The following is a 22,110-nucleotide window of genomic DNA, read 5'->3' as shown; positions in this document are numbered from 1 at the left end:
ATACAATATTCAAGATCTTGCGTGAGTTACCTATATAACACCCTCTTCTTCAAGATCTAAGTATCAGTCTCTTAGAGATTTACCAACGATCACATCTAACTCAGGATTTTATTAACAAACTTAAGACTTGCTTCATCTAAACCAAAAATTATTTAAAATGAGATCGACTGTTTTTATCATAGTTATCATAAGCGTAATATCTATTAACTATACAGTGTTATCTCAGCGCCAGTCGAAGAGACCTATTCCAGTTTTCAAAGTAAGTTTACCAGTTTTTACCCTACTTGATTCAATCTTTATCTGCTAGTTCAGTACATCTCATCCTACATGTCTTACTTCGATAAGAAATTAGCTAATAAAAAATATCCATTATATTTAATGAGAATTGATAGACTTGACTTTTAACTTAAAGTGTTTGTCTTATTTTTGTTAAAATATTAGTTGTAAAACACGATATGCATGTTTGTAATCAATTGAAAAAAATTATGATTAAGAAGATCCATTAATCCATATATTCTTTGTTTTTTAGGATAACATGCCAACGTTATTGTTACCAAATAATGCAACAGCTATAAGAGAGAATATTGTTGATACATTTTCGTGTGAAAATCGAATTTATGGATATTACGCGGATGTAGATAATGAATGCCAAATATTTCATGTCTGCTTGCCGCAACAAAGAGGATCGATAAGATGGAGTTTCATTTGCCCCATCGAAACAGTTTTTAATCAGGTAAAATTATTGCTATTCATTTATTAGTGATTTATAAAATTATTTCAATGTAACATCTACTCATATTTTTCTTTGATTATCTAGGAAACTTTTGTTTGTACAAGGATCAATGATTCAATCCCTTGTGAAGAGTCTGAACAGTATTATGTTTTGAATGAAGAACTTGGAAAAGATGAAAAAGAAGAAGAAGAGAAAGAAAAACCTGAAGAAAATGCAACATATTATCCATTGGATTTTGACAATGAATTACCAGTGACACCATTTACAAGAAATTTACGAAGAAGAGGGAAATCTGACCGTCGAGGAATAAGTAATGACGATAAAAATAAGTCGAATAACATGACTGAAAGTTCAAGACCTGAAAACTCAGCCACGACACTGAGATCTACTTCGTTGCGTCAGAGATTGAGAATATAATTTATATAGGAGTTAAAAAAAGTAGCGTAAGAGAAACAAATCATTAAATATGTGAATAGGAATATTAATATTGTATTTCTCATAATACAGGAATAATTAGAACAATTTTAAAAATATATACAATGAATAACAATTTTTAATTTATTGATAGCTCTGAAATCTTGTTTAGAATTAGTCTCATTCTAAATTATCTATAAAATTAATATTTCAACACGACTATGTGAATATAATTGTAACTTAAACAGACGCAAAGCATAATTTCCACAAATGTCCCAAGCCTTTAAATATTTACATTTTATATAATAATTTGATAGCACAAGTTAAATTGACAGAATTACTCATCTACTATGTACAATAGCTGATATGTATTGATATTGGTTTTCAGCTTAAAAATATAGTTATCTTACATATTATTTAAATAATACTTAATATAGAATTGAACATATTTGAATATAAAATGATTGTGAAACCGAGCTGAAAGTCTACAGCATTTTTTTCGTTTTTGATCTTTGGATAACTAGCCTTGTATTCAAAGACAAATTCAAGTCTTGCTGCTATTTAGTATTCAAAGAGCAATTATTACCATCGAGCAAATGAACGAAATAACTTACACTATAACTAACACTTGAGACAAAGCAAACTGTATAAAATAAAAGAATTAATTAATCAAAAAACTTAATATTTTACAGAGGTATTAATTTCAAACAACTTTTCATTTATACTTTTCTTTTAATTAGAGTTATATGAAGATTTTAGAGAGTATACTTTGTCCCAGTTATTCTTACTTAATTGAGCCTTATAATTAGTTACCTTAATTGATTATGAAAATTAAAAAAAAATTCTTAAGCTTCTGAATCTCTAGTTAAATCAGATTCTATTTCTTCAGGTGTTCGTAAGTCAATAGCAAATTTTTTTTTCACATCACTTGTATTTTTTTGAATTTTTTCTAGTCCTTTAACTGTTTGTGAATAAATTTGAAATGCTGTTGCAAGTGCATAAGTTAATTGTCTCGCATGATGTTTAGATTCACAAACAAATGCATGACACTCAAAGGGTGAGACTTTCCTAAAATTAGAAGTATCACGAACGGCAATCATTGAGAAAACTCTTGTGTAAACTAAGTCCTGAACTCCATAAGAAATTATTTCGATCGGATAATTTTTCCCAGTAGATAATTCTAACTTTCGTTTAGTAAAAGGAAGTAAAGTCACACCTTCACAAGAGACAACCAATTTCATCAGAGGTAGCATTGTGTCAGTCGGTAAGGATTTAGCTGTAGCTACCATACTATCAACTGGCTTTCTCGTGTGCTTGATTCCCCAGAGACCTCTTGCATCGTGTGAGCCCAAGTATTTTACTTGAAACACCTGTGGCAACTCATCCGATCCTTCGAATACGTTGTTATCAATCGACAAGTTTGATAAACGTGAGATAAGACTCTTTTTATCATCTCGAGACGACAGTGGAGTTGATTCTTCAGTTCTCATCTCCCTGGTGTTTTCGTTCAATCTCTACAATTTAAAAATATCGATAATTATTGTCGACTTTCACAATAATTGAATAATGAAAGCAATAAATATAAACATAAATAAAAAATGTAATACAACCAGAGTAAAAAAAGAATCTTTATGACTTGAAACACGTATGATAAGTGACCTAATCATTATAAAACCTTTTAACAACTTTCACAAATTTTAAGATACCTTTTAAAATAAAAATAATTCAGCCTAGAGCTTACCCATTGGAAAAATTTAAATATTTAAAAATTAAATTAAAAAAAAGAAATGAGTAAACGTCACTGTCATCAGAATCTGACCTCTTACATCAGTTGAAGACTCAAATGAAAGTAACTATGATGTTATCAAGACTGTCTGGAGTATTCAAAGCAACTTGTGATTATTTTTGAAGGATATTGTAACTCACTCACATTGGTAACAAGACTTTTCTGCTGCTGTAAACTAGGATACTTCAAGTGATACTCCACAACGTTCGGTATGTTCGGTGGGTCACGAATGACTGAGGTCTCCGGTCTCTGGTGCGTGTTGACTTGACTGCTTCCTGTTTCCTGTGACGTCGAGCCTTCTTTTGCCACGCCTTCTGTTGTTATTCCTGATCTACAGACTTCACCTTTAGGGTAGTTCAATTTGGGACTAAAAGTCGCTTGTCTCAATCCCCTTTCATAATCCATCGTTTTTTCTCCGGCTGTTGTTACTCGTTGTAAGATCCATGGATCTCTTTGAGTAAATCCAAAGTCGTCTTTTTCCATTCTAAACAAAATTAATTTAACTTTACGTATAAAATTTAAATTTTGCAAATAAATTAAGAGAGAATATGATACTATCAGTGAATTGCTACGTTCTTATTAATAAAATTGACGTCAGAGTTATCAGCTTATCAGAAACTACTGCCAGAAAAATAATCTCATATATCTCTTATCTTTACAATTTATTTATATTTATCAATCATTTATATTCAATCCAATTTGATGAAATGTTTATTCAGCATTCTGCAATTATTATGTCTTGGTTTTATACAACAACTGGAAGGACGTTAAAAATAGTAGAAGGGATTGAATACCTAAAAACAGCTGGTGAACTCGTGAAAGCACGTGCTGCACCTTGCACCTGACCTTCCGCTGCAGGTTGATTATTTCTAAGCCGGATATTAGTTTAAAAAGTCTTTTAATATATTTTATATGACTTTTAGGAAATTATCTAATCTTAAACACCACTTGTCATTATCAAAAACATGATATTTATCTTTAGTCCTTTCTAAAAAAAATTTTTTTCACTGCTGTTATGTAACAGATGAAAAGTAATAATGATTAAAAATTTCTTGTCAAGTAAGTTCAACTGTTCCTTTTTTGTTTATTCTGAATCATTCCTATACTGTTATTATTTTTTTGGGGTATGGGAAAAGGGTATCAACCGTTAAAATAAATATTTATCCAAGCTTCGATGGTTGATATCTAATTAAAATTCAAGCACGTACGCATTGAACAAGATTGTTGAATAATATGAAACATATATAACTGAGGGTTAGGGTTGGAATACGTACACCGACGAGCCGGAAGTGAGTCAGGTGAGTTGAATAGTCAGTTGTTCAGTTAGGATACTCATTAGTATGCCCTGTTCGTTACAGGTCATCTTTTCACGCCTACTATATTCGAGGCTATTTTGATTCTCATGGTAAATAACTACCTTTTATATTATCGTTAGACTCATGATCCTGATTCTATCTTAGCAAATTCATATTCAACATTTTTGCACAGCTAACCGGCTATTAAAATTGCGTAATTTTAACCATATCATTACGAACGTTCGTTTTTCTTCCTAGAATGTTTTTGAATTTTTTTTTTTTTGCAAATTGTGATGATGAGAAGAGAGAATGAAAGACAAAAGTTATGTTAAGCTAAAGAGAAAGAGTAAAAAAAAACTAGTTATAGCTTTACTATTGTCAAGTCTGCTAATTTATATCCGTGACTATTTCCGATGCGAAAGTGTGTATGTATGTGATTCCCTTTTCATTTCGACCGTAAGCACGAGACAATTACGGGATGCAGGAAGTGACGCGATGGCAAACGGTCACCGGAAGTGCACTCGGCCGCGACTCATCTAAAATAACGTCCACACAGGACGCTCGCTCGTGCGTTGCCGAAAATTTTTATTTACAATTCTCTATTTATTTATAACATTGGAAGACATTTCTTTCTTCTATTCACTCATTTACACATTGAGAATTGAATATTCAAACAAAAACTATTTGATTAATTTTTACAAATTATTTCATAAAATATTATTTATTAATTCTTTGATTTTTTTCAAAATGTATTAAAATTATGAAAAAAAATTAATTAATTGTGAAAAAATTATTATAATAACTATTTATTATTAAATAGAATTAAATTTTTGAATAATTTTTTACCCCATTTTTTTTTATATTTACATCGATGAAAATAATATATTCTTTGTTTATATATCGTGCTGAAGATAATTTTCCTTTACAACTGTAAATTTTCATTATAAAAATATTATTACTCAATATTTCGCTATCTTATCGTCATTCTACATTCCATTGTGTGAATTAATGAGATTACTTTTGTAACCAAAATTAACAAAAAACAGTAAAAAAAAAAGAATTAATTAAAATAAAATAATTTATTTAACAATACCTACTTTGAATAATTATTCATCTTACAACTGTGTTAAAATCTCGATCAAGATTCTAGAGGATGATTCAGACTAACCCACTAATGTCACACAAATGATACAGCACGTACACTACCTGTGAAATGAATGAGACACTTTGACGTTCATGCTGTTGTTCCAGCTCTGACTGTCACCGTGTCATTGATCAAGTGTTTGCTGTTGGTTGTCACCATCAATAAAACTCCTCATTATTTTTTTTTTAGATATAAATTTTTTTCTTCCATTTTACAATAATTGTCAAACAAGTCATATTTTTACTGTTCATATTTAGGGAAAAAAATATATTGACATAAAAAAGATATAATTATCTTGTAATTGTATAATCGGGAATTGAAACAAAGATGTGTAGAAAAGAAGAAGTGTAGTCTTTGCACTTTTTCTTTCAATGCGTTGCATTAGTTGTAACTAGAGTATGCGTTTCGTAAGAGTACAGAATATTGTAGCTCACTGTAGCTTCAGTGCAATTCACAATTAATTATTTAATAGCAAGAATTCAGAAGTCTTACAGACGTGAGAAGATTTTCAGTTTTCATGTGTGACACCTCATCTATACGAAACTTTACTCTGTGAACTCGGAAATCAGCCTATTAAATAATTTATAAACTATTGAATAATATGTCAGACGTAATCTAGTACGAGATGTATTACATCTGTTTAAAATTTCAAAGAAAATTTATTCTCTGCACTAATTATTAAACAACTCTTCTTATTCAAGAAAAAAAAATGATAAATTATTTATGTTATAAAATTAAAATTTATTAGAAAAATAAATAAAGTATTGTTTGAGTCAATTGGTTTAAATTGATTTCGAAGAAAGAAAAAAATTATCTTTTGAACAAAGACTTGAATTAAAAATTCTGTACTGAGTAATAAAGCTATTATTGCTGAACAATTTTTTAAACAAATAATTACAAATTAAGCGTAAAATGAATGTAACGGCTCGTTGATTATGTTCACATAAACAATACGAATGAATAGTTACTTGGTAATTGTCAATTATTGCTTTAAGCTAACCTTGGATCAAGTAAGATATCACGGCCTGTAATTTCGGACAAGATTCATCATCTCAAGAGAATTTCCCGTTCCTCTGTAATAGAGATAGATAAGTAATAAATAAATATTCATGATAGTTTCACGAAAAATTTTATTTATACTTCTTTGGCAGTTTATGATCTCGACTCTTCCTGGATATAAATATTGACGATACAAAGAAAAGTGATTTTATGACAGTAAATTTAATTGTTTAAACCGAGAAGATAAGATAATGGTGACCATAGATTAATCTAGACATTACAAATGTTTTCACGGGTGTAAGAGCACCGGTTTCACAAGGGTTCCATTGGTGCAACGGCCATCTTCTTCTTCCTCACTCGATGTGCATCTTATGTATATGGCGAGAATCACGCCAAGAGAAGGAGATCCATTTCCTTGCTGTACAAGGATATTTAGGAGTTGTGGGTGGAGGGGTGATTGTTTTCTGTGAGATTCTCGTGAAAGAGGGGCTCTCAGATGCCCCTCTTGTGCGATTCTTCAGCCCATATATATACCCCATCATCAGGAGCATCTTCAAGACAATTCTTAAACCCACCTCGCTCACTCCAACTATATTTATTTTTTCCTTTCTTTGCCAATTGTTTGTACTTCAAAAATTTATTAGTGTTTCTTTTTTTGTTATAATTCGTAATAGTTCAATATAGTATTATTTATGATTGTCATTTTGTTAACAAATTAGAAGGTTGGTTTTTGTAATTAAAGTTTAATATTCAAAGTAAAAAAATTGTTGTGAATTAATTGTTATTTTTAGATGATCTTCAAATTGATTTGTAGTTTGATTCTCTTCACTGGTGCCCTTCTTTATCAATCAACTTTAGCGGTGAGTTCGTTCATAAAATAAATTATTTTGTTTGTTAAAGAAAAAAAAGTATTGTTAAAATAATAAATAAATAAAAAGCGAATGAAATTGAAAAAAAAAAATGGAACACAATAAATTATGAATAATGAATAATAAATGATTTTGCGTGCAAAAAATTACTGTCCTCAGTGGTTTATAACGCAATAGTCACACGCTTGTTTCCGGTATCTTGCTCATATCAACTCGTCTCTCGCATCACCTAATTCATTAATTATTACGCCAACACATGAGAATATGTTCTCATTCGTAATGAGAAAAGAGAGTTTCGCTTTCCGCAAAGTACACTTTTTTTCACACCACATGTGTGTTTGGTGGGGACAATCGATCATAAAAAAAAAAAAATAAAAAATAAAAAGAATAAAACCAGAGGAACATGCAGTCAACTATGAAGGATGCGCAATCCCATTCATTTTCACCGGAAACTGTTGGCCAGAGATATATAAGACAATAATATGTTGCTCCAATCGAAGTGAGATAAATAGTGAGCTTTTGGATTAGCTGTATAAGCATGTAATAACTTGTGAGATAATTAAATTGTAAAGAACAATGCTCTTGGCTAATTTGTGTCAATAATTATATAATTTTTTTTTTGATTCGCGAAATTTAAAATAATGTTTTTGGAAGTGAAAGGACTTTTTTTTGTAAAATAAAAAACTTCAATGAAGTTATTATATCAAGATAAAAAAAAAAAAAAACTATTAAAAAACAATTCAAGAAGAGTAAACTATTTTGGATTCATAATTAAAAACATTTCTTCATTAATTAACTTGTTTAATTCGAAAGAAAAAAAAAAAATTTTTTTTGTTGTAAAAAATTGTGATAGAAATTGAATACTGTTGTAATTAAGATAACGATCTGAATATTATTAAAAAATTTGATAAAATTAATTATGAATATCACAATTTCAAAATCTAATCAATTTTTTCATCATCATATAATAAATAATAGATAAATAAATCAAATGTATCTTCATCTGAAATATTTTTTCTAAGAATAAATAAAAATCTTAATCTTAAAAACATAACATATGTTTTTGATGTTTTTTCTAATGTAAAAGGTAGTAAATAATGAAATAATCGGTTATGAAACAGACAAAAACTTATAAAAATAAAAATATCCAGCAGGTAGATGGCTACAGACCAGGAGTCGATTATCCAATCTATAATTCAGTACCTTTCGGATTAACTTTCAATTGTGGAGGTAAATTACCCGGATATTACGCAGATCCAGAAGCGAGATGTCAAGTGTGGCACTGGTGTCTTCCAGGTGGTAGGATGTTCAGTTTTCTCTGTCCGAATGGAACAGTCTTTAGTCAAACAACTCGAGTCTGTGATTGGTGGTTCAAGGTTCAGTATATTTCAGATTATCTAAAATGTCAATATTATTTGGAAATGAATATTATGTCATAACTCATCAATTACTTTACTGTATATCTTATCAATCTTTAGGTTGATTGCAACGATTCTCCAAGACTCTACGGAAATAATGATGATTTGTATAGAGATGCCAAAGGAAACAAAATTTAAAACAATCCCATTAATTATAATATAATATTCTATTGTATTTAATAAATTTTTAATTAAATAAAGCTCATTAAGTATCACATTATCATCAATTACCATCAATAAATCTCATTTGTGTCGTCATGATTATTAATTTAATCGATCAATAATCTTCTAAGATTGCAGAAAAATCGAAATTAGCATCAGTAATCATTTGCTTGATCGAAAAAATTGTACCAACAACATAATTACTCAATTAGAAGAGTGGAAGTTAATTAAAAGCATTTTCGTGATAGTATAGGGGCATGGGAATTGATGAGAAAAGATTTTTTCGTGACATGAGAATGAAAAATATAAATAAAGAAAGAATGATTAGTCAATATAATGTACAGTGTATAGCTCTGTTATATGAATGTCGATCGAGGTCGGTAGTCAGAACTGAATGTTGGCGATTTCTTGGCATGATTGGGCAATAGAAAGTGAGTGGCTGGACTTGGTGATCGGTCGCCTCGCCCGGCTCCGAACTTCCAATGCCGTTCCTATAATATACACTTTCCTCAGCCACATTTTACATGCACTATTTGTTTGTTCAATCGCTAGTTCATCAATGTCTTATCCTTACTTATCAGAATTCAAGATAATTTTACTCCAATCAGTCTTCGTATTATTTATTGCCTTTCTTCTTTTTCTAAAATTATTTTAAATCACCAACAAGATAAATTTTTACTTGTTGATTAATGGTAATAATAAATCAAAGAAGCTTCTTACGAGCATCTTGGTGCTGAACAATAAGCCTTAATATTTATATTAAGAAGGCAGCAGCAGGAAAGCCATAAGTCCCAATATTTTATGCTCTTTTGAGTTGCAAGTCACGTCATGAAAGAAGATGCGTCTGCCATTGGCAACGAATCGCCATGTTTATCAAGGAATTTAAATAAAGCTTAGAGTCAAAGTGTGAGTGAATTTGGAAACAAGTCTCCACAGCAAAAAAAATAAAGTTCAGCCTTGGGGATAAAAGGAATATCTCCACAAGTAGCTGGAAAGTAGTGGGAAAAGAAAAAGGACTCGTTGTCCTTTGTAAGAAAAAAATAAAATTAATGAAAATAGTTTATAACGTGATTTAAACCTGTTGTTGCTACTTACCTAGTCAATTTTACAATTGACCAATAGAATAGAATTAATGATGGAAAATATTTGTTGATCAATTAATGAAATCCAAAGAATGTCGTAATGGTCACTGTCGAATGTTTTAGCATAAAATAACTTGACATTAAAAATCATCCGACTCCTTTCTCTTTCGTCAAATTCATTTATGATTCAAAGGCTGTTCTACGACATTTATAAGTGTGATCATAAGGTTTTTTTCAAAAACATATGAGAATATCAGGAAAGAATTTGCATTGTTATTAAGTATATGTGTATTTATAACTAAGTATTAATATAGGTTTCAATAACAATTGAATTGTTTTGAATTGCGGAACTTGTCGATCCATGATTACATACATTGTTGCATATTAGCTGGTGTCATCAATCATATTGATTTACCTGAATTACTTTCACTTGATCGATAATAAATTACAATATACAGAAAAGCTACACTAATTGATGAAAAATGATTTATATTGAAAAGTTATCCTTCTCCAATTAACTATTTCATCTGAAGAAACAATTATTAATTACTTTTCAATTCAATAAAAGGTTTTTCTCTATTACATTATCTTAAGTATTCATAAATTATAAATGAATAAAACATCAATTGATAAATAATTTTTTTTTCGAGTAAAAATAAATAATAACATAATGATTGCTTGAAAAATTTTTTTCTGAATAACATTAATGCGTTCAAATGTCAGCTAATCGCTTACGCAGGATGAAGTAAATAATAGATGAAAAAATGGTTAAGTTAATGATAACTTTGTTTTTTTTTTTGTGACTTGAAAAATCATAGAAAATCAAAGTTAATGATTGATTTTCTATGATTTTTCAAGTCATAAAAATAATAGTTTGAACAAGACTTAATAGCTTAACGCCTACATGATGAATAGAATGCTATCAAAATGTTGTATCGTGTTAAAGTTTACTACCACCACCTGATGAAAATGTCTACGCCTTTGTTAATGTTAAAATCTGTATGGATCTGTTGGATGAAAAGAAAGGTGGTATCCAACAATCCCATGATATACGCCAATGTATGTCTTATCCCCACTTAAGAATTTATTCTCAGTGTAGAAAGCTCAAGCAGCCGTCGGAGCCCACCTCAACTCCTGGTGTTTTCCACTTGCATTGCGCCAGTATTCAACCGGCCCGGACACCGCGATTATCCAAGTCTCACTAATAAAAGTTGATATCATTTATTAAATCTCACTTATCTTCTTACTTTCTTTATTGTCACGTTGCCTACATGAATAATCAAGTGTCTTAGTCTGATCTAAACGCTCATTTGCAAATCTTTTGGATCCGTGAGTGTCAAATTTAGTGGATTTATGTTGAATTACCAGGAGAATAGGATTCATGTGAGCTCCAAAGTAAATCTAAAGTTTCGTAGAGAGACTGAACAAGTTTCGGCTCAATAAACCGAGGAAAAGAGAGAAACTTGTGGTGAGAGGTTTGGTTTTTTTCTATTCTATTCATTGCTTATTAATTTTTTGTTGATAAAAACATGAAACATGAAAACTGTGTATAATTCAGTTGAAATAAAGTTGATTAATTAGATGAAATAATCGACCAACGAAATCAAAGTGACAACGAATTTCATTGAGAAAGTCGACAGAGAATAAGAGTCACGTATAAAACAGACGTGTGAGATTGACGAGGAGAAATTAAATATTGAGAAATACTGAATACTAGAGTCGTATACAATCTGGAAACTGATAATGATAAGTAAGACGACCATCTAATATATTAAAATCTTCACATGTTGTTTCCAGTATTTATCAAACCCATCAGGTATCATTCTTAATGTCTTCTATGCTCAATAATCAACAACTCCCAATCATCAAAGAGCTTGTTTCAATCAGGATATGGATATTTTATATTCATATACGTTGGTATCATCTAATTGATTCACTTTCAATGTCAACAACATTTTTTTATGCCCCTATTTAGATACTTAAGTAAATCCTATCTATTATAATTTGTTCACACAATTTATTCACCCTCTTATCTAATCGTTCGTTATTTTATTAAATGATTATTTTGCAATCATGAAAATGCAACCATATTTCAACGCTTATTAAAGATAAATACATATATATACAAACAATACGATATAACGGATGTTATTATTTTTTGTTTTGAATTACTTTTTATAATGGTAATTCTAACAAGGAAGATGTGTTATGATTATTATTTAAAGTTGTGCTTCAATAGAATTAAAGAAAAGAAGGAAGTGTTGCTTGGTACACTGAGCACGCTTAGCATAAATTGCAAATGTTTTAAAAAAGATAGGGAACAGTTGTAGAAATCCTGCTGATGTCTTAACAAAATACCATAAATATTGAAAATAAAATAATCCAGGATTGGCAATTTATTTATTTATTATTATTACTTTGTATATTAAACCGTTGAAGGATAATTCAATGTAATAACACATGATCGTTGTAACGACTTAGGGATGATGTAAAATATACTATCAATGCTGAGGTAACTGGTCAACAGCTTTGGCAAGTCTTAAAGCAATTCAGGCTATAGCTTCCGCTTTGAAATTAAATTATTCATAAGTTGTTTCGTTATTTGATTAGCTATAAAAAGACTTACCCTTTTACAGTTAATTTTAATGGTCACTTGTCAGTTATTTATCATGTTTATTGTAGAATTGATGGAGGAACGATGAAGAAAACAGTTAGCAAGTCACTACTCCAACATTTTTATATTCTAGTTTTATAAATATCTGGCATGATTATTTATTCTTTCGGATTTAATGATCAAATCCATTGCAAAGTAACTATTGAAACTCGGTTGCAAGGTTACTTTCACCGTTTGCGAGGTGTTGGATTTAAAAAAGTTGTACAACTGTCGTAACGCGGAAGTATAGAATACCTGAACCAGAAATCTCCGTAATAGCTTCATCCAAATTTAGCTAAGCACAAGGCCACTCAAACTCGTCTTTAGGTTTTTTCCCATCGAGTAGAACAGTCACATTGACTGCCATCACATGGTAGAAGGCACGGAGCATCACATTAACTAGTAGAAACACGACAAGATGTTAGGAATGAACATGTAGCTCACCTATATGAATACCGCCGAGTTGCCTGAGTTAAAAATTCTGTCCGTGAGGTCAATGAGATACTGATGAAGAATCCCTGTAAAGGACCCAATAGTTAAGTAGCTTCAAAAGTATACCTGGCATATTATTACGTGATACAGGTTTTATATAACACCCACATTATCCTTGTATTATATGGTTGCCAGTGGTGACAGCACAGAGAAAGTTCCTATATCTACTTGCATATGCCCAGTAGGCTATGCTATAGTAGGCAAGCTTTGACGATACATGAAGATTCTCATGGCCTAGGCTGCCCAAGACCAATTAGAGTACTTAGTCATCGTATTTAGGTCTCTTGTTTAATCATACCTTTGGCTATTTTAACGTTATGGTATTTATTTCACTATTTCACGACTTTGGAAATATCATTAAATTCATTAACGTGCTAAGTTCAGGTTTCTATGTATATCAACGGTTGAGAAAGCAATTTTAACAAACACATGTATTAATATTATAGCAATAAACTCTTAATAATATTAATTTAATATAATAGCATTGACTTTAAATGATCTGGGTCATTTGTAACATGGTTTAAATTTTTATGAACAATAGTTAATAGTAAATCTTTATTTTTATTTTGATGAAATACCAACAACTTTTGAGTAAACCAACCAAATCATTTAATTACAAATAATGAATTTATTTCATCATATTTAAATAAACGAATTATTTATCAATTCATCAATCTGTCAGTATATCTTAAAAAATATCAATTGCTCACTATTTTTAGAATTAATGAATTTTTTTGCAGAAATCGCATCATGCGCAACAGGACGTGGCTTTTCCTCGCACTCTATGGTAATTATCTTTATCTATTTTCATCATGTCATTTATTACACTATTCAATAACCCTGAAAATTTTTTTAAAATTAATCTCAACTCTCGCAGCAACAATCTCTTATTAAGATTTCAAATAATACATTATACTCACGAGTAACATATTGAACTATGGAAGTAGTGTATCAGAAAATCAGTTTTCCTTTCTGTTGAATGTCAAGAAAAAAAAAAGAACAAGTGCAGTATCTATTCTATTCAATGTTCATGTAACATTTTTAAATTGCAAATGACACACCCATAAAATTTACTTCGTAGGCACAAGTTTTAATTCTCACGAGAAACAAAGAGAAAGAAAAATGTATAACATATATCTATATTAAATAAGTATCTCTTACTAGGATCTAAAATATTTTATTCTGTGCTACTTTTATACCATTTTACTTTTTTTTGTATTTCTGATTATATTTCTCATGAAAAATTTTCTTCCGTCAATTAAAATACCTTTTCATTCAAGATAAAATATAAAAAACCAAGAAAAAAATGATTAAATATTGGAAAATTTAAGTTTGTTGACACATCAAAGCCTTGATCCGATTTTTAGAAATTACTCAATCTCCACCTCTTGCACCCCTTCTTCTTTCTTCGTCTCCCACAAATAATTGCATCACGTGTTCGCACTAGCTTCTAGTGCTTATAGAAGCCTTTTGCAATGCCAGGCGCTTCTTCGCGGTTTTCGCAATGATTATATAGAATACTTACTAAGCAGATGCAGTACATCATTCTAGAATCTTATAGACCATGCTCATAAAAGTAAACTAAACTATCATCATCATTTATTTATATACTATAAATTTAACAGTTGAAAATTTATTTTTTAGGTTTGTTCTTAGCTTCAGCTGTATCAGCAGCTTTAAAAAATACTCGACCAAAATTTAAAATTGCAACTACTTGGACTACTCCTAGTACTACTACTGATAAGTCTAGTTCTCAAGCGGAAAATGAAACGGAGAGTGAAAATGATGATAGCAGTAAAGTTGAAGTAATTATAAGTTACATTATATCAATTCCTTTGTTCAAAATAAATCTAACTTTAACTTTCATATTAATATCAATTTAAAATGGAAGAAAGAATTAATAAAACTGATTTAAATATTCTAGGCAACGACAGTAGCTGGAGATTTGAATGCAACAACAGGCCATACACTAACAGGAATACCTCAAATAGATTACATTTGGGATCCTAATTTGCCACGAGAATTAAACGGCTATAATCTAAGTGATTATCCATTTTATAATAGCATACCAGAAGAGATAGACTTCAAATGCGATGGACTACATGACGGATTTTATGCGAGTGTTCCTCATAAATGCCAGGTAATTGTCATGTAGGTAAGCACTTTGAGTCACGCGTGGATACTTTAGAAAACACAGACATGAAGAATTAGGTAAAAGTCATTGTCGAGTATGGTGAAGATCTGTTAGCTGTCTTGTTACTATTTGTAGCTATTTGTGTAAACTATTTATGCATCGGCCACTCACCTTTGCTTTGAGATCGTGAAAGCAATTATCGTCGAGGAACCGTCATGTCGCAATTTATTATTATCGATCTCAAGTCAAACCAACGGAGCGTTTGAAACCTATTGTCATGCAAATATCAGGTGATACAATTGTTTCCTGATAGCACTGATGGAATTTTAAGAAAGGAAACGTCTGTCAACTAATATTAAATAAATCTGCTTTTTTTCTTAATTTTATATTATTTGTATGTCTATAGCACACATATGGAACGATTTTCTTCGTTATTTAACTGTTCTTACGTATTTTCGATTCCAAATTGGTCATTAATATCATCGATTCTAGTGAATTTGATATTGAGCACATTTTTATGGCTCATATTTTTTCAAGTAATAAAATCTCCTTGACATCAAATGTGAAGTAATAATGTTAATTAATACCAACAGGTGTTGGATCGTATTACTTCTATAATATAAAGTGTATGAAAATATTGTAGAAGCTAATCAAATCATTAGAAAAGTTGTCGACAGCATATTACACCATATAAGGTACAGTAATGTCATTATTTAACTAGAAAAAGTTAGAAAAGATTCTCGACGAAATTTTCTTTATAATTATTGTTTGATTGACTCGATTATTAACCATTAAAAACTTATATAGTGTCAAATCTGTCGAAAACAAACTTTCTCAATTTCATTTAAAGATATACTTTAGAAATCCAGGACATATTGGGTCCTCGATGCGCTCTGAATGTTTCTCTGTGTACTCTAGATAACTTACATGTGATTTACAAGAACATATCTCCATGTATGACGTTTCATATCCCACATAGCACGCACTTCTGGGATTTGTTTAGTCTTCTTCGTGGGAGATACATGTATGAGACTGTGACCGCATGATCTACAATGAATGTACTCCATATACTTTTCAATACAATCACTGAATTACCACACTCAAACATTCACTTTAACGCAGTGTGAAAGCCACTGTTGAGAAATGTATATTTGACATCATCTGTATTCCTGCAAAAGAAAAAAAAATTTAGGATTAAATTTATTTTTTTAACTTAACTGAACCAACCTTATTTATTTATTTGTACAAACTAATTTATTCTTATGTGTTTTAATCATTAATTAGTAGTCTAAAATTTAGATAAAAAATTTTATTCTTTGAAAGAGAAAGTGGTACTGTAATCTCCCAAACTGTTTTTAGGACTTGAACGAAATTTGTTACTTCAGTGTTAGAATGAAAATATTGATAGGTGAAAGAACTATAAGAGTTTCAACATCAAATATTAATAATTTTAACTTAGTTATTATACATTATAAAACTATAATAAATTTAGTGGAATTTTTGATATGACATAGTTCTATATAATGAATCAAAGCACCAATTTACTTCTAGGTGCTACGTTACTACTTTCTTCTCTAATTCATTGTCATTTTCTTTATTTTAGGTCTATCATCATTGTCTTTTTGGCACTCGTTATGATTTCCTCTGCGCCAACTTTACGGCATTCGATCAGAAAACCTTCATTTGTCACTTTGTATCAGAAGTGGACTGTGTTAACTCCAAAAAATATTGGCATAGAAATGATGCACTTTATCAAGCTACTACCACAACTACTATAGCTCCTCCTACAACAACAACTACTACTGCTAGAACTACTACAAGTCAAGCACCACCTCAGCCGTTTCCTCAAGGTCCTCGATCAATTCCAAGGCGAAGGAGACCTTTTAGAAGGCGGCCGGCGTACGATTATTACGAAGATTACTATGATGATGATTATGAGCGTCCAAGAAGTCGAGGATCTGGCTATGACAGACGGGAAGAGTATGATTATGATGATCAACAATACACTAGACGAAATAATCGTGAACGAGATCGAGATCATTATCGCGAACATTTTAGAGATCATGACAGGGATTACAGAGACAAAGATCTAACCAGGCCTAGAGAGTATACAAGTGAAAGATCAGCAGTTAAAGATGATCAAGATGCTGTGATAAGACCTCGAGATCGATTTCCTAGTAGAAATAACAGAAGAGATCCTTCACGACAGGAGCAGGGAGATAATGAACGCGAAAATGATGGCAGAAATTACCAAGATCAACGCTATGATAGAGGGTAATTGAAAATAAAACTTTTCCTAAATTTTATCAAGAATATTGAGTGATAAAAATCAAAAAATTTGTTATTATTAATCCTACAATGCATGATTTTTTAAAAATTTGATTAAAAAATGTATATGCGATCATTTATGATCAAAATAAAATAAAAATGCAACTTAGAAGTCAAAACTAGTACTCTTTATTTACACATTATTTATTTATCACCACACACAATTAACTTATTACGAGTAACTTTTCATTAAATTAGAAATGATAACAATGAATGCACCATATATTTTAAGATATGTATTGTAGGTTTAAAATATAAATTTAATTAAATTTTACTAACACTTAATATTAATTTAATAGATATGTTAGAGATGATTATGATGATCAAGAATCTGTAGCACCCAGTAATGAAGGACTGGTGAAACCATCAGCTCCAATTTCTTCAGTATATGCAAGACCAAGAACTCCTCCAAAAATCCGGAGACCTGTACCTCTTTCAGAACAAGAAAAGTATGCTTATAAAGCCACTACTCCCCAAACAATAGCTGGTAACTATTGATTCTTATTACATAATATTATTCATTAGTGAAAATTACCGAATAATTATCATGAGAAACAATTTTTCTCAGCAGAAGAATCTCATAGACGCCCTACAGAGACAATGCTCTCTCGAGAACAAGACTATTACGATGATCAGCTTGAAGACATTCGACCTAGGAGACCTTTAAGACGACGACCATTTCGAGAACGTGAAAGATTAGCGTACGATCATCCTCGAGAAATAAGAGAAAGAGATCGACCCTATAGGTAAAGTGTTTTGATATTTGTTTGGAAATATTTCCAAGAGATTATGTGTTTATTTTATTATCTTACTTTAAAGACCTCGCTTTCGAGAAGATGAGGAGGAAATGAGACCAAGAAAATACCCAGAGCGTCCACGAGATCGTGATCGTTACTATGAACGTAATCGAGATCGTGCTCTATTAGACCACGAAAAAGACTCAGTATCAGAGAGAATTATCCCAGAGCGTGAGAGAGAACAACGACCAGCACTTAGGCGTCCATCAAACCGAGAAAAAGAAAATGATCGTCCACTTGTCCAACTACCAACCTTACGAGACATTCCAGAAGAATCTGAAGATGCATCGAATAGAGCAACAAATCCTTTAAATAAAGATTCAGAAACAACAACAAGTAAAATGGTTCAAAATAACAGTAATCAAGATGATAATAATGATGAGGATGATGATTATGATAGAGTTAATGACGATAAACAAGTCAGAAACAATAAAAAAGAGCAAGAAACTCATGGAACTGATGAAGAATATTCTTCAGCTGATGAGTACTATGATGAACCTGAGTATTCATCGTCACCTTCATCACCATCTTCATCCGCTCCACCAAAAACAGCTGTGAGAATTATCAAAAGACCATTCCTTCCATCCCGTGGAGGTAATCCTAATCCTCGTGGATTATCTACTGTTGGAATTAAAGCTCCAGAATACAATAAAAAACATAATGCTTCTGTCAAGCCTGAAGTAAAACTAACTAATTCAAATAAAGAATATTCTCGTGCTTCTGTTAAAGCGGTTGAAAGTTATACTCCTAAATCTCAAGAACCTAAAGTATATGATGCATACAAAGCGATTGAAAATGATAAACATTATAAAAAAGTAGACTTTGATGAGCAACTTCGCCGACCTGCTGAATCGTCTAATACCAATGCAGAATTAGATACCAATCTACGTGCAAATTCAGGATCAGGATTAGATAAGTGGAAGACACATGAGGAGAAAAGTGAAATCAAACCATCAATACCTTGGAATGGTGAAGAATTACGTCGAAGACCTTCTCAAGTGTTACCTAATAGAGGAAGCAGTCGATATTCTACTGTAGATAATAGCAGTTATACTAATTACCAGGCAACTTATACGACTAAACCAAATCGCCAAGAAATTACTGGCCCAAGTAATCCCGTAACTAAACAGAAAATTAATGAAGTTCCTCATAGACTTCAAGATATTCCTGAAAGTGAATACGATGTGACTTTAAATGAAGCTCTGACACCAGCTTTCAATCAAGATACAAATTTACCAAGCGGCTTCGTGTTACCATATAATCAACACAATCGGCATCTTAATCGGGAACCAGTTCTAGAACCTTCAGAAAATAACTACCGAATATCTAGGCCATATAATACTCAATCAGATCCATCTCAGCAACATCATCAGCAGCAAAAAAGTTTTGTGCCAAGCACTCATTTTTTTCCATCACCAAGAATTGCAAATAATGATGAACGAAGTGGATCTATTCAGTATTTTAAAACCCCTGAAGTTGTACATATTGCTGGATCAGGATATAATAGACAGTCAGGAAGAAATTCTTGGCATGATTATACTGGTTATCAATAAATTAAATAAAAACGTTAGACCAGATTTAATGAAAAAATTAGTCCGTACTCCTACAATTATTTCAAAAAATTATATTTCATCCAGTAAGAGTAGATGATATAATAAGAGCTTTTAGATATTTTTTTATTTTAATATTGAATATTTTAAGAAATTTTAAAAACTTTGTCTTTCGCTCTTTTCATAAAATATATCCTGTACATATTTAATTCATTAACTAAATTATTCATATAAATTTTTAGATTGCTTAGGTGATTTTAATGATTCTTATGTTTATTTTAATTGATATGATTACTACAAAGAAGAGTTTTCTTTTATTTAAAATATACCATTTGTATTGTTATTGAGAACTCGTGTCGTCATACATTACTTTCAAATTCTGGTGGCTGTTATGTTGCAATGTGTGAAAAATATCATTATATTATTAATATAAAATTTAATTGTAGCAATTTAATAATTAATAAGATTATTAAAAGTAGCTAGTTTTATATTTATAATTATTTGATGCTGATGATTCGGATACTTGGAGTTGAACAAAAATTTTTCATTATATCTTTTAAATTAAAATTTGTTATGAAAGACAATGGAAGAAATTTTAAAAAAATGAGTATTTATAAAAAAAATAATTCTAATCATAATTTTAAATCAAAGAATTAAAAATTGGATAAATACCTAATGTAAAAAGAATAAAAAAGAATTGAATAAACGAATGTTTTTTTCAACGTTGACACACATACTAGTAACGCCTCCTTAAATCAGTTATGAGAACTAACTACTATTTCTATCTCTCTCTTTTATATCTCGAATCTTACATATATGTACTATTCTATCGTAAAAAGTCGGTCCAATTAAAGATTGACTGTATAGTACTATCTACAGGACAATATTCATGTATTTATAAAGGAGATACATTACTTTATAATCTTTGTATTCATTCGTTCATTTGTCACTTTTGCTATTAAAATCAGTTGGCAATTAAACATTGCTGATACAAGATATTTATCAATTACATATTGGATACTGATATTTAGGCTTTTATAATTATGGTAAGTGAAAAAAAAAACAATTAATGTATAAGTTATAGATTAGATGTATTACATTTTCTATGGAGGTTATAGTATTACTATTTGACTTGTTTTGCAATCAATTCTTTGGAGCATTTATCTTACATACTCTTCAATTTTTTCGTTAAAGTCTGTTGCAGAGTTTTTGAAAGGTTTACCATCACACAATGAAAACAATTTTGCCAATTTTCACACAGATAATGGTAATAGAACTTGTGTAAAAAGGCCATCGGTTTATTTACCAACCAAAGACTATCCTTCTGAACAAGGTAGTAATGACAATCTGAATATGTCTGGAAATACACCATCATTCATTAAATTAAATAAGAATTGCTTACAGTTATTGTCTCGGAAACAACCACCATTCTTTTAAGATATCTTCATCAAAAGTGGGATAAGAAGGTAACAAATGTTAGTAAACAACTCTTAACTACTATTAGACAATTAAACTGAATTTTCTCAATTTTCTATATAGCTGTAAATTAAACTTATAGAACAGCATATTGAATGTATAAAATTCTGAAATGATTTAGGCCATCAAATAATTTACATTACTGATATTTTCTACATTTGAACAATTTTCAGGATGTCGAAAGAAAAAGAGAATTATTATCTGCAAGTGATTCAGCAGATGAAGCTAATGTCCGACGTGGTAAAAGGGCACGACTTGAACTAAACGATCTTTAATAAGATAAATTTAAGAGTTTTTTCGATAATAAGGTTTTTTTACTGCGTGGCTTAAAATTTTAATTTCATTCATAATTATTGTGTGGTGAAATTTTCAGTATAACATTCCACATTTATCTATCTACTTCATTGTTTCGTCTAGAAATCACATAATTTTTTGGTTCATTTATATCAATTTTATTTTTTCGTGCTTTTATTATTGATTAATTTTTTTATTGAATTATAAATGAATTATCACATAGACTAATAATGTATAAATAATTATCATAACGCTGAAAATCATTTGTGTGCAATGAATGCATGACAAGAATATTTGATTGTACATTAGTTAAATAATAAAATGTTTTGTTTGTAAATAATTTCAATGTAAATTAAAAAACTATGTAAATTAATTTACTTTTTAATTGTAACAATAAAATTATTTATTACAATTTAATTTATTACAAGTGTTTTTTGATTTTAAAAATTATCGACTAATGGTACATGGTATAAGTGGCGTTGTA

The 22,110-nt window shown here is 30.3% G+C and overlaps 5 protein-coding genes across 10 annotated transcripts; 4 read left to right on the top strand and 1 right to left on the bottom strand.

Moving 5' to 3' along the window:
- Nucleotides 1-78: 78 nt before the first annotated feature.
- Nucleotides 79-1,829, top strand: LOC118074338 (uncharacterized). The gene is made up of 3 exons (XM_035095475.1): nt 79-259; nt 530-733; nt 818-1,829. Exons 1-3 carry the CDS (start codon nt 158-160, stop codon nt 1,148-1,150), a joined length of 639 nt encoding a protein of 212 aa, XP_034951366.1. The 5' UTR covers nt 79-157; the 3' UTR covers nt 1,151-1,829.
- LOC118074336 (uncharacterized) lies at nt 1,269-20,606 on the bottom strand. Of its 3 annotated transcripts, XM_035095471.1 has the most exons (4): nt 20,529-20,606; nt 16,109-16,350; nt 3,078-3,417; nt 1,269-2,661 (listed from the first exon to the last, which is right to left on the bottom strand). In XM_035095471.1, exons 2-4 carry the CDS (start codon nt 16,246-16,248, stop codon nt 1,993-1,995), a joined length of 1,149 nt encoding a protein of 382 aa, XP_034951362.1. In that variant the 5' UTR covers nt 16,249-16,350; nt 20,529-20,606; the 3' UTR covers nt 1,269-1,992. The 3 variants fall into 3 exon arrangements, with proteins under 3 accessions (XP_034951362.1, XP_034951363.1, XP_034951364.1); XM_035095472.1 differs by lacking the exons at nt 16,109-16,350; nt 20,529-20,606 and adding an exon at nt 5,326-5,465; XM_035095473.1 differs by lacking the exons at nt 16,109-16,350; nt 20,529-20,606 and having other exon boundaries at nt 2,967-3,096.
- Nucleotides 6,946-8,861, top strand: LOC118074339 (U-scoloptoxin(01)-Cw1a). Its single transcript, XM_035095477.1, has 4 exons — nt 6,946-7,093; nt 7,163-7,231; nt 8,392-8,616; nt 8,719-8,861. Exons 2-4 carry the CDS (start codon nt 7,163-7,165, stop codon nt 8,794-8,796), a joined length of 372 nt encoding a protein of 123 aa, XP_034951368.1. The 5' UTR covers nt 6,946-7,093; the 3' UTR covers nt 8,797-8,861.
- Nucleotides 11,035-19,883, top strand: LOC118074335 (zinc finger CCCH domain-containing protein 13). 3 transcript variants are annotated; one of them, XM_035095470.1, is made up of 8 exons: nt 11,035-11,370; nt 13,788-13,834; nt 14,692-14,852; nt 14,972-15,187; nt 16,785-17,455; nt 17,809-17,996; nt 18,081-18,255; nt 18,329-19,883. In XM_035095470.1, exons 2-8 carry the CDS (start codon nt 13,798-13,800, stop codon nt 19,857-19,859), a joined length of 2,979 nt encoding a protein of 992 aa, XP_034951361.1. In that variant the 5' UTR covers nt 11,035-11,370; nt 13,788-13,797; the 3' UTR covers nt 19,860-19,883. The 3 variants fall into 3 exon arrangements, with proteins under 3 accessions (XP_034951361.1, XP_034951359.1, XP_034951360.1); XM_035095468.1 differs by having other exon boundaries at nt 18,078-18,255; XM_035095469.1 differs by having other exon boundaries at nt 11,035-11,377; nt 18,078-18,255.
- A 94-nt stretch (nt 20,607-20,700) lies between the features above and the next one.
- Nucleotides 20,701-21,917, top strand: LOC118074340 (DET1- and DDB1-associated protein 1). Of its 2 annotated transcripts, none has more exons than XM_035095479.1 (4): nt 20,701-20,902; nt 21,051-21,189; nt 21,261-21,322; nt 21,506-21,917. In XM_035095479.1, the coding sequence occupies exons 1-4, from the start codon at nt 20,900-20,902 to the stop codon at nt 21,605-21,607; spliced, it is 306 nt and encodes a 101-aa protein (XP_034951370.1). In that variant the 5' UTR covers nt 20,701-20,899; the 3' UTR covers nt 21,608-21,917. The 2 variants fall into 2 exon arrangements, with proteins under 2 accessions (XP_034951370.1, XP_034951369.1); XM_035095478.1 differs by having other exon boundaries at nt 20,708-20,902; nt 21,261-21,331; nt 21,506-21,911.
- The last annotated feature ends 193 nt before the right edge of the window (nt 21,918-22,110 follow it).

Source organism: Chelonus insularis, unplaced genomic scaffold (assembly GCF_013357705.1).
Source record: "Chelonus insularis isolate UGA/USDA-ARS -01 unplaced genomic scaffold, ASM1335770v1 contig_135_pilon, whole genome shotgun sequence".
Lineage (NCBI taxonomy): Eukaryota > Metazoa > Arthropoda > Insecta > Hymenoptera > Braconidae > Chelonus > Chelonus insularis.
This window is presented reverse-complemented; position numbering and strand designations above follow the sequence as displayed.

Excerpts from the sequence above, each read along its gene's own strand:
- LOC118074338 (XM_035095475.1), top strand. The coding sequence starts at position 158 with ATGAGATCGACTGTTTTTATCATAGTTATCATAAGCGTAATATCTATT. Across the intron at positions 260-529 it reads GACCTATTCCAGTTTTCAAA|GATAACATGCCAACGTTATT; the intron begins GTAAGTTTACCA and ends TTTGTTTTTTAG. Across the intron at positions 734-817 it reads TCGAAACAGTTTTTAATCAG|GAAACTTTTGTTTGTACAAG; the intron begins GTAAAATTATTG and ends TTGATTATCTAG.
- LOC118074339 (XM_035095477.1), top strand. The coding sequence starts at position 7,163 with ATGATCTTCAAATTGATTTGTAGTTTGATTCTCTTCACTGGTGCCCTT. Across the intron at positions 7,232-8,391 it reads TTTATCAATCAACTTTAGCG|CAGGTAGATGGCTACAGACC; the intron begins GTGAGTTCGTTC and ends AAAAATATCCAG. Across the intron at positions 8,617-8,718 it reads TCTGTGATTGGTGGTTCAAG|GTTGATTGCAACGATTCTCC; the intron begins GTTCAGTATATT and ends ATCAATCTTTAG.
- LOC118074335 (XM_035095468.1), top strand. The coding sequence starts at position 13,798 with ATGCGCAACAGGACGTGGCTTTTCCTCGCACTCTATG. Across the intron at positions 15,188-16,784 it reads GTGTTCCTCATAAATGCCAG|GTCTATCATCATTGTCTTTT; the intron begins GTAATTGTCATG and ends TCTTTATTTTAG. Across the intron at positions 18,256-18,328 it reads GAAAGAGATCGACCCTATAG|ACCTCGCTTTCGAGAAGATG; the intron begins GTAAAGTGTTTT and ends CTTACTTTAAAG.
- LOC118074336 (XM_035095471.1), bottom strand. The coding sequence starts at position 16,248 with ATGGAGTACATTCATTGTAGATCATGCGGTCACAGTCTCATACATGTA. Across the intron at positions 3,418-16,108 it reads TATGTTCTTGTAAATCACAT|AATGGAAAAAGACGACTTTG; the intron begins GTAAGTTATCTA and ends AATTTTGTTTAG. Across the intron at positions 2,662-3,077 it reads AGAAAAGTCTTGTTACCAAT|AGATTGAACGAAAACACCAG; the intron begins GTGAGTGAGTTA and ends TTTAAATTGTAG.
- LOC118074340 (XM_035095478.1), top strand. Across the intron at positions 21,190-21,260 it reads AGACTATCCTTCTGAACAAG|TTATTGTCTCGGAAACAACC; the intron begins GTAGTAATGACA and ends AATTGCTTACAG. Across the intron at positions 21,332-21,505 it reads GGGATAAGAAGGTAACAAAT|GATGTCGAAAGAAAAAGAGA; the intron begins GTTAGTAAACAA and ends AACAATTTTCAG.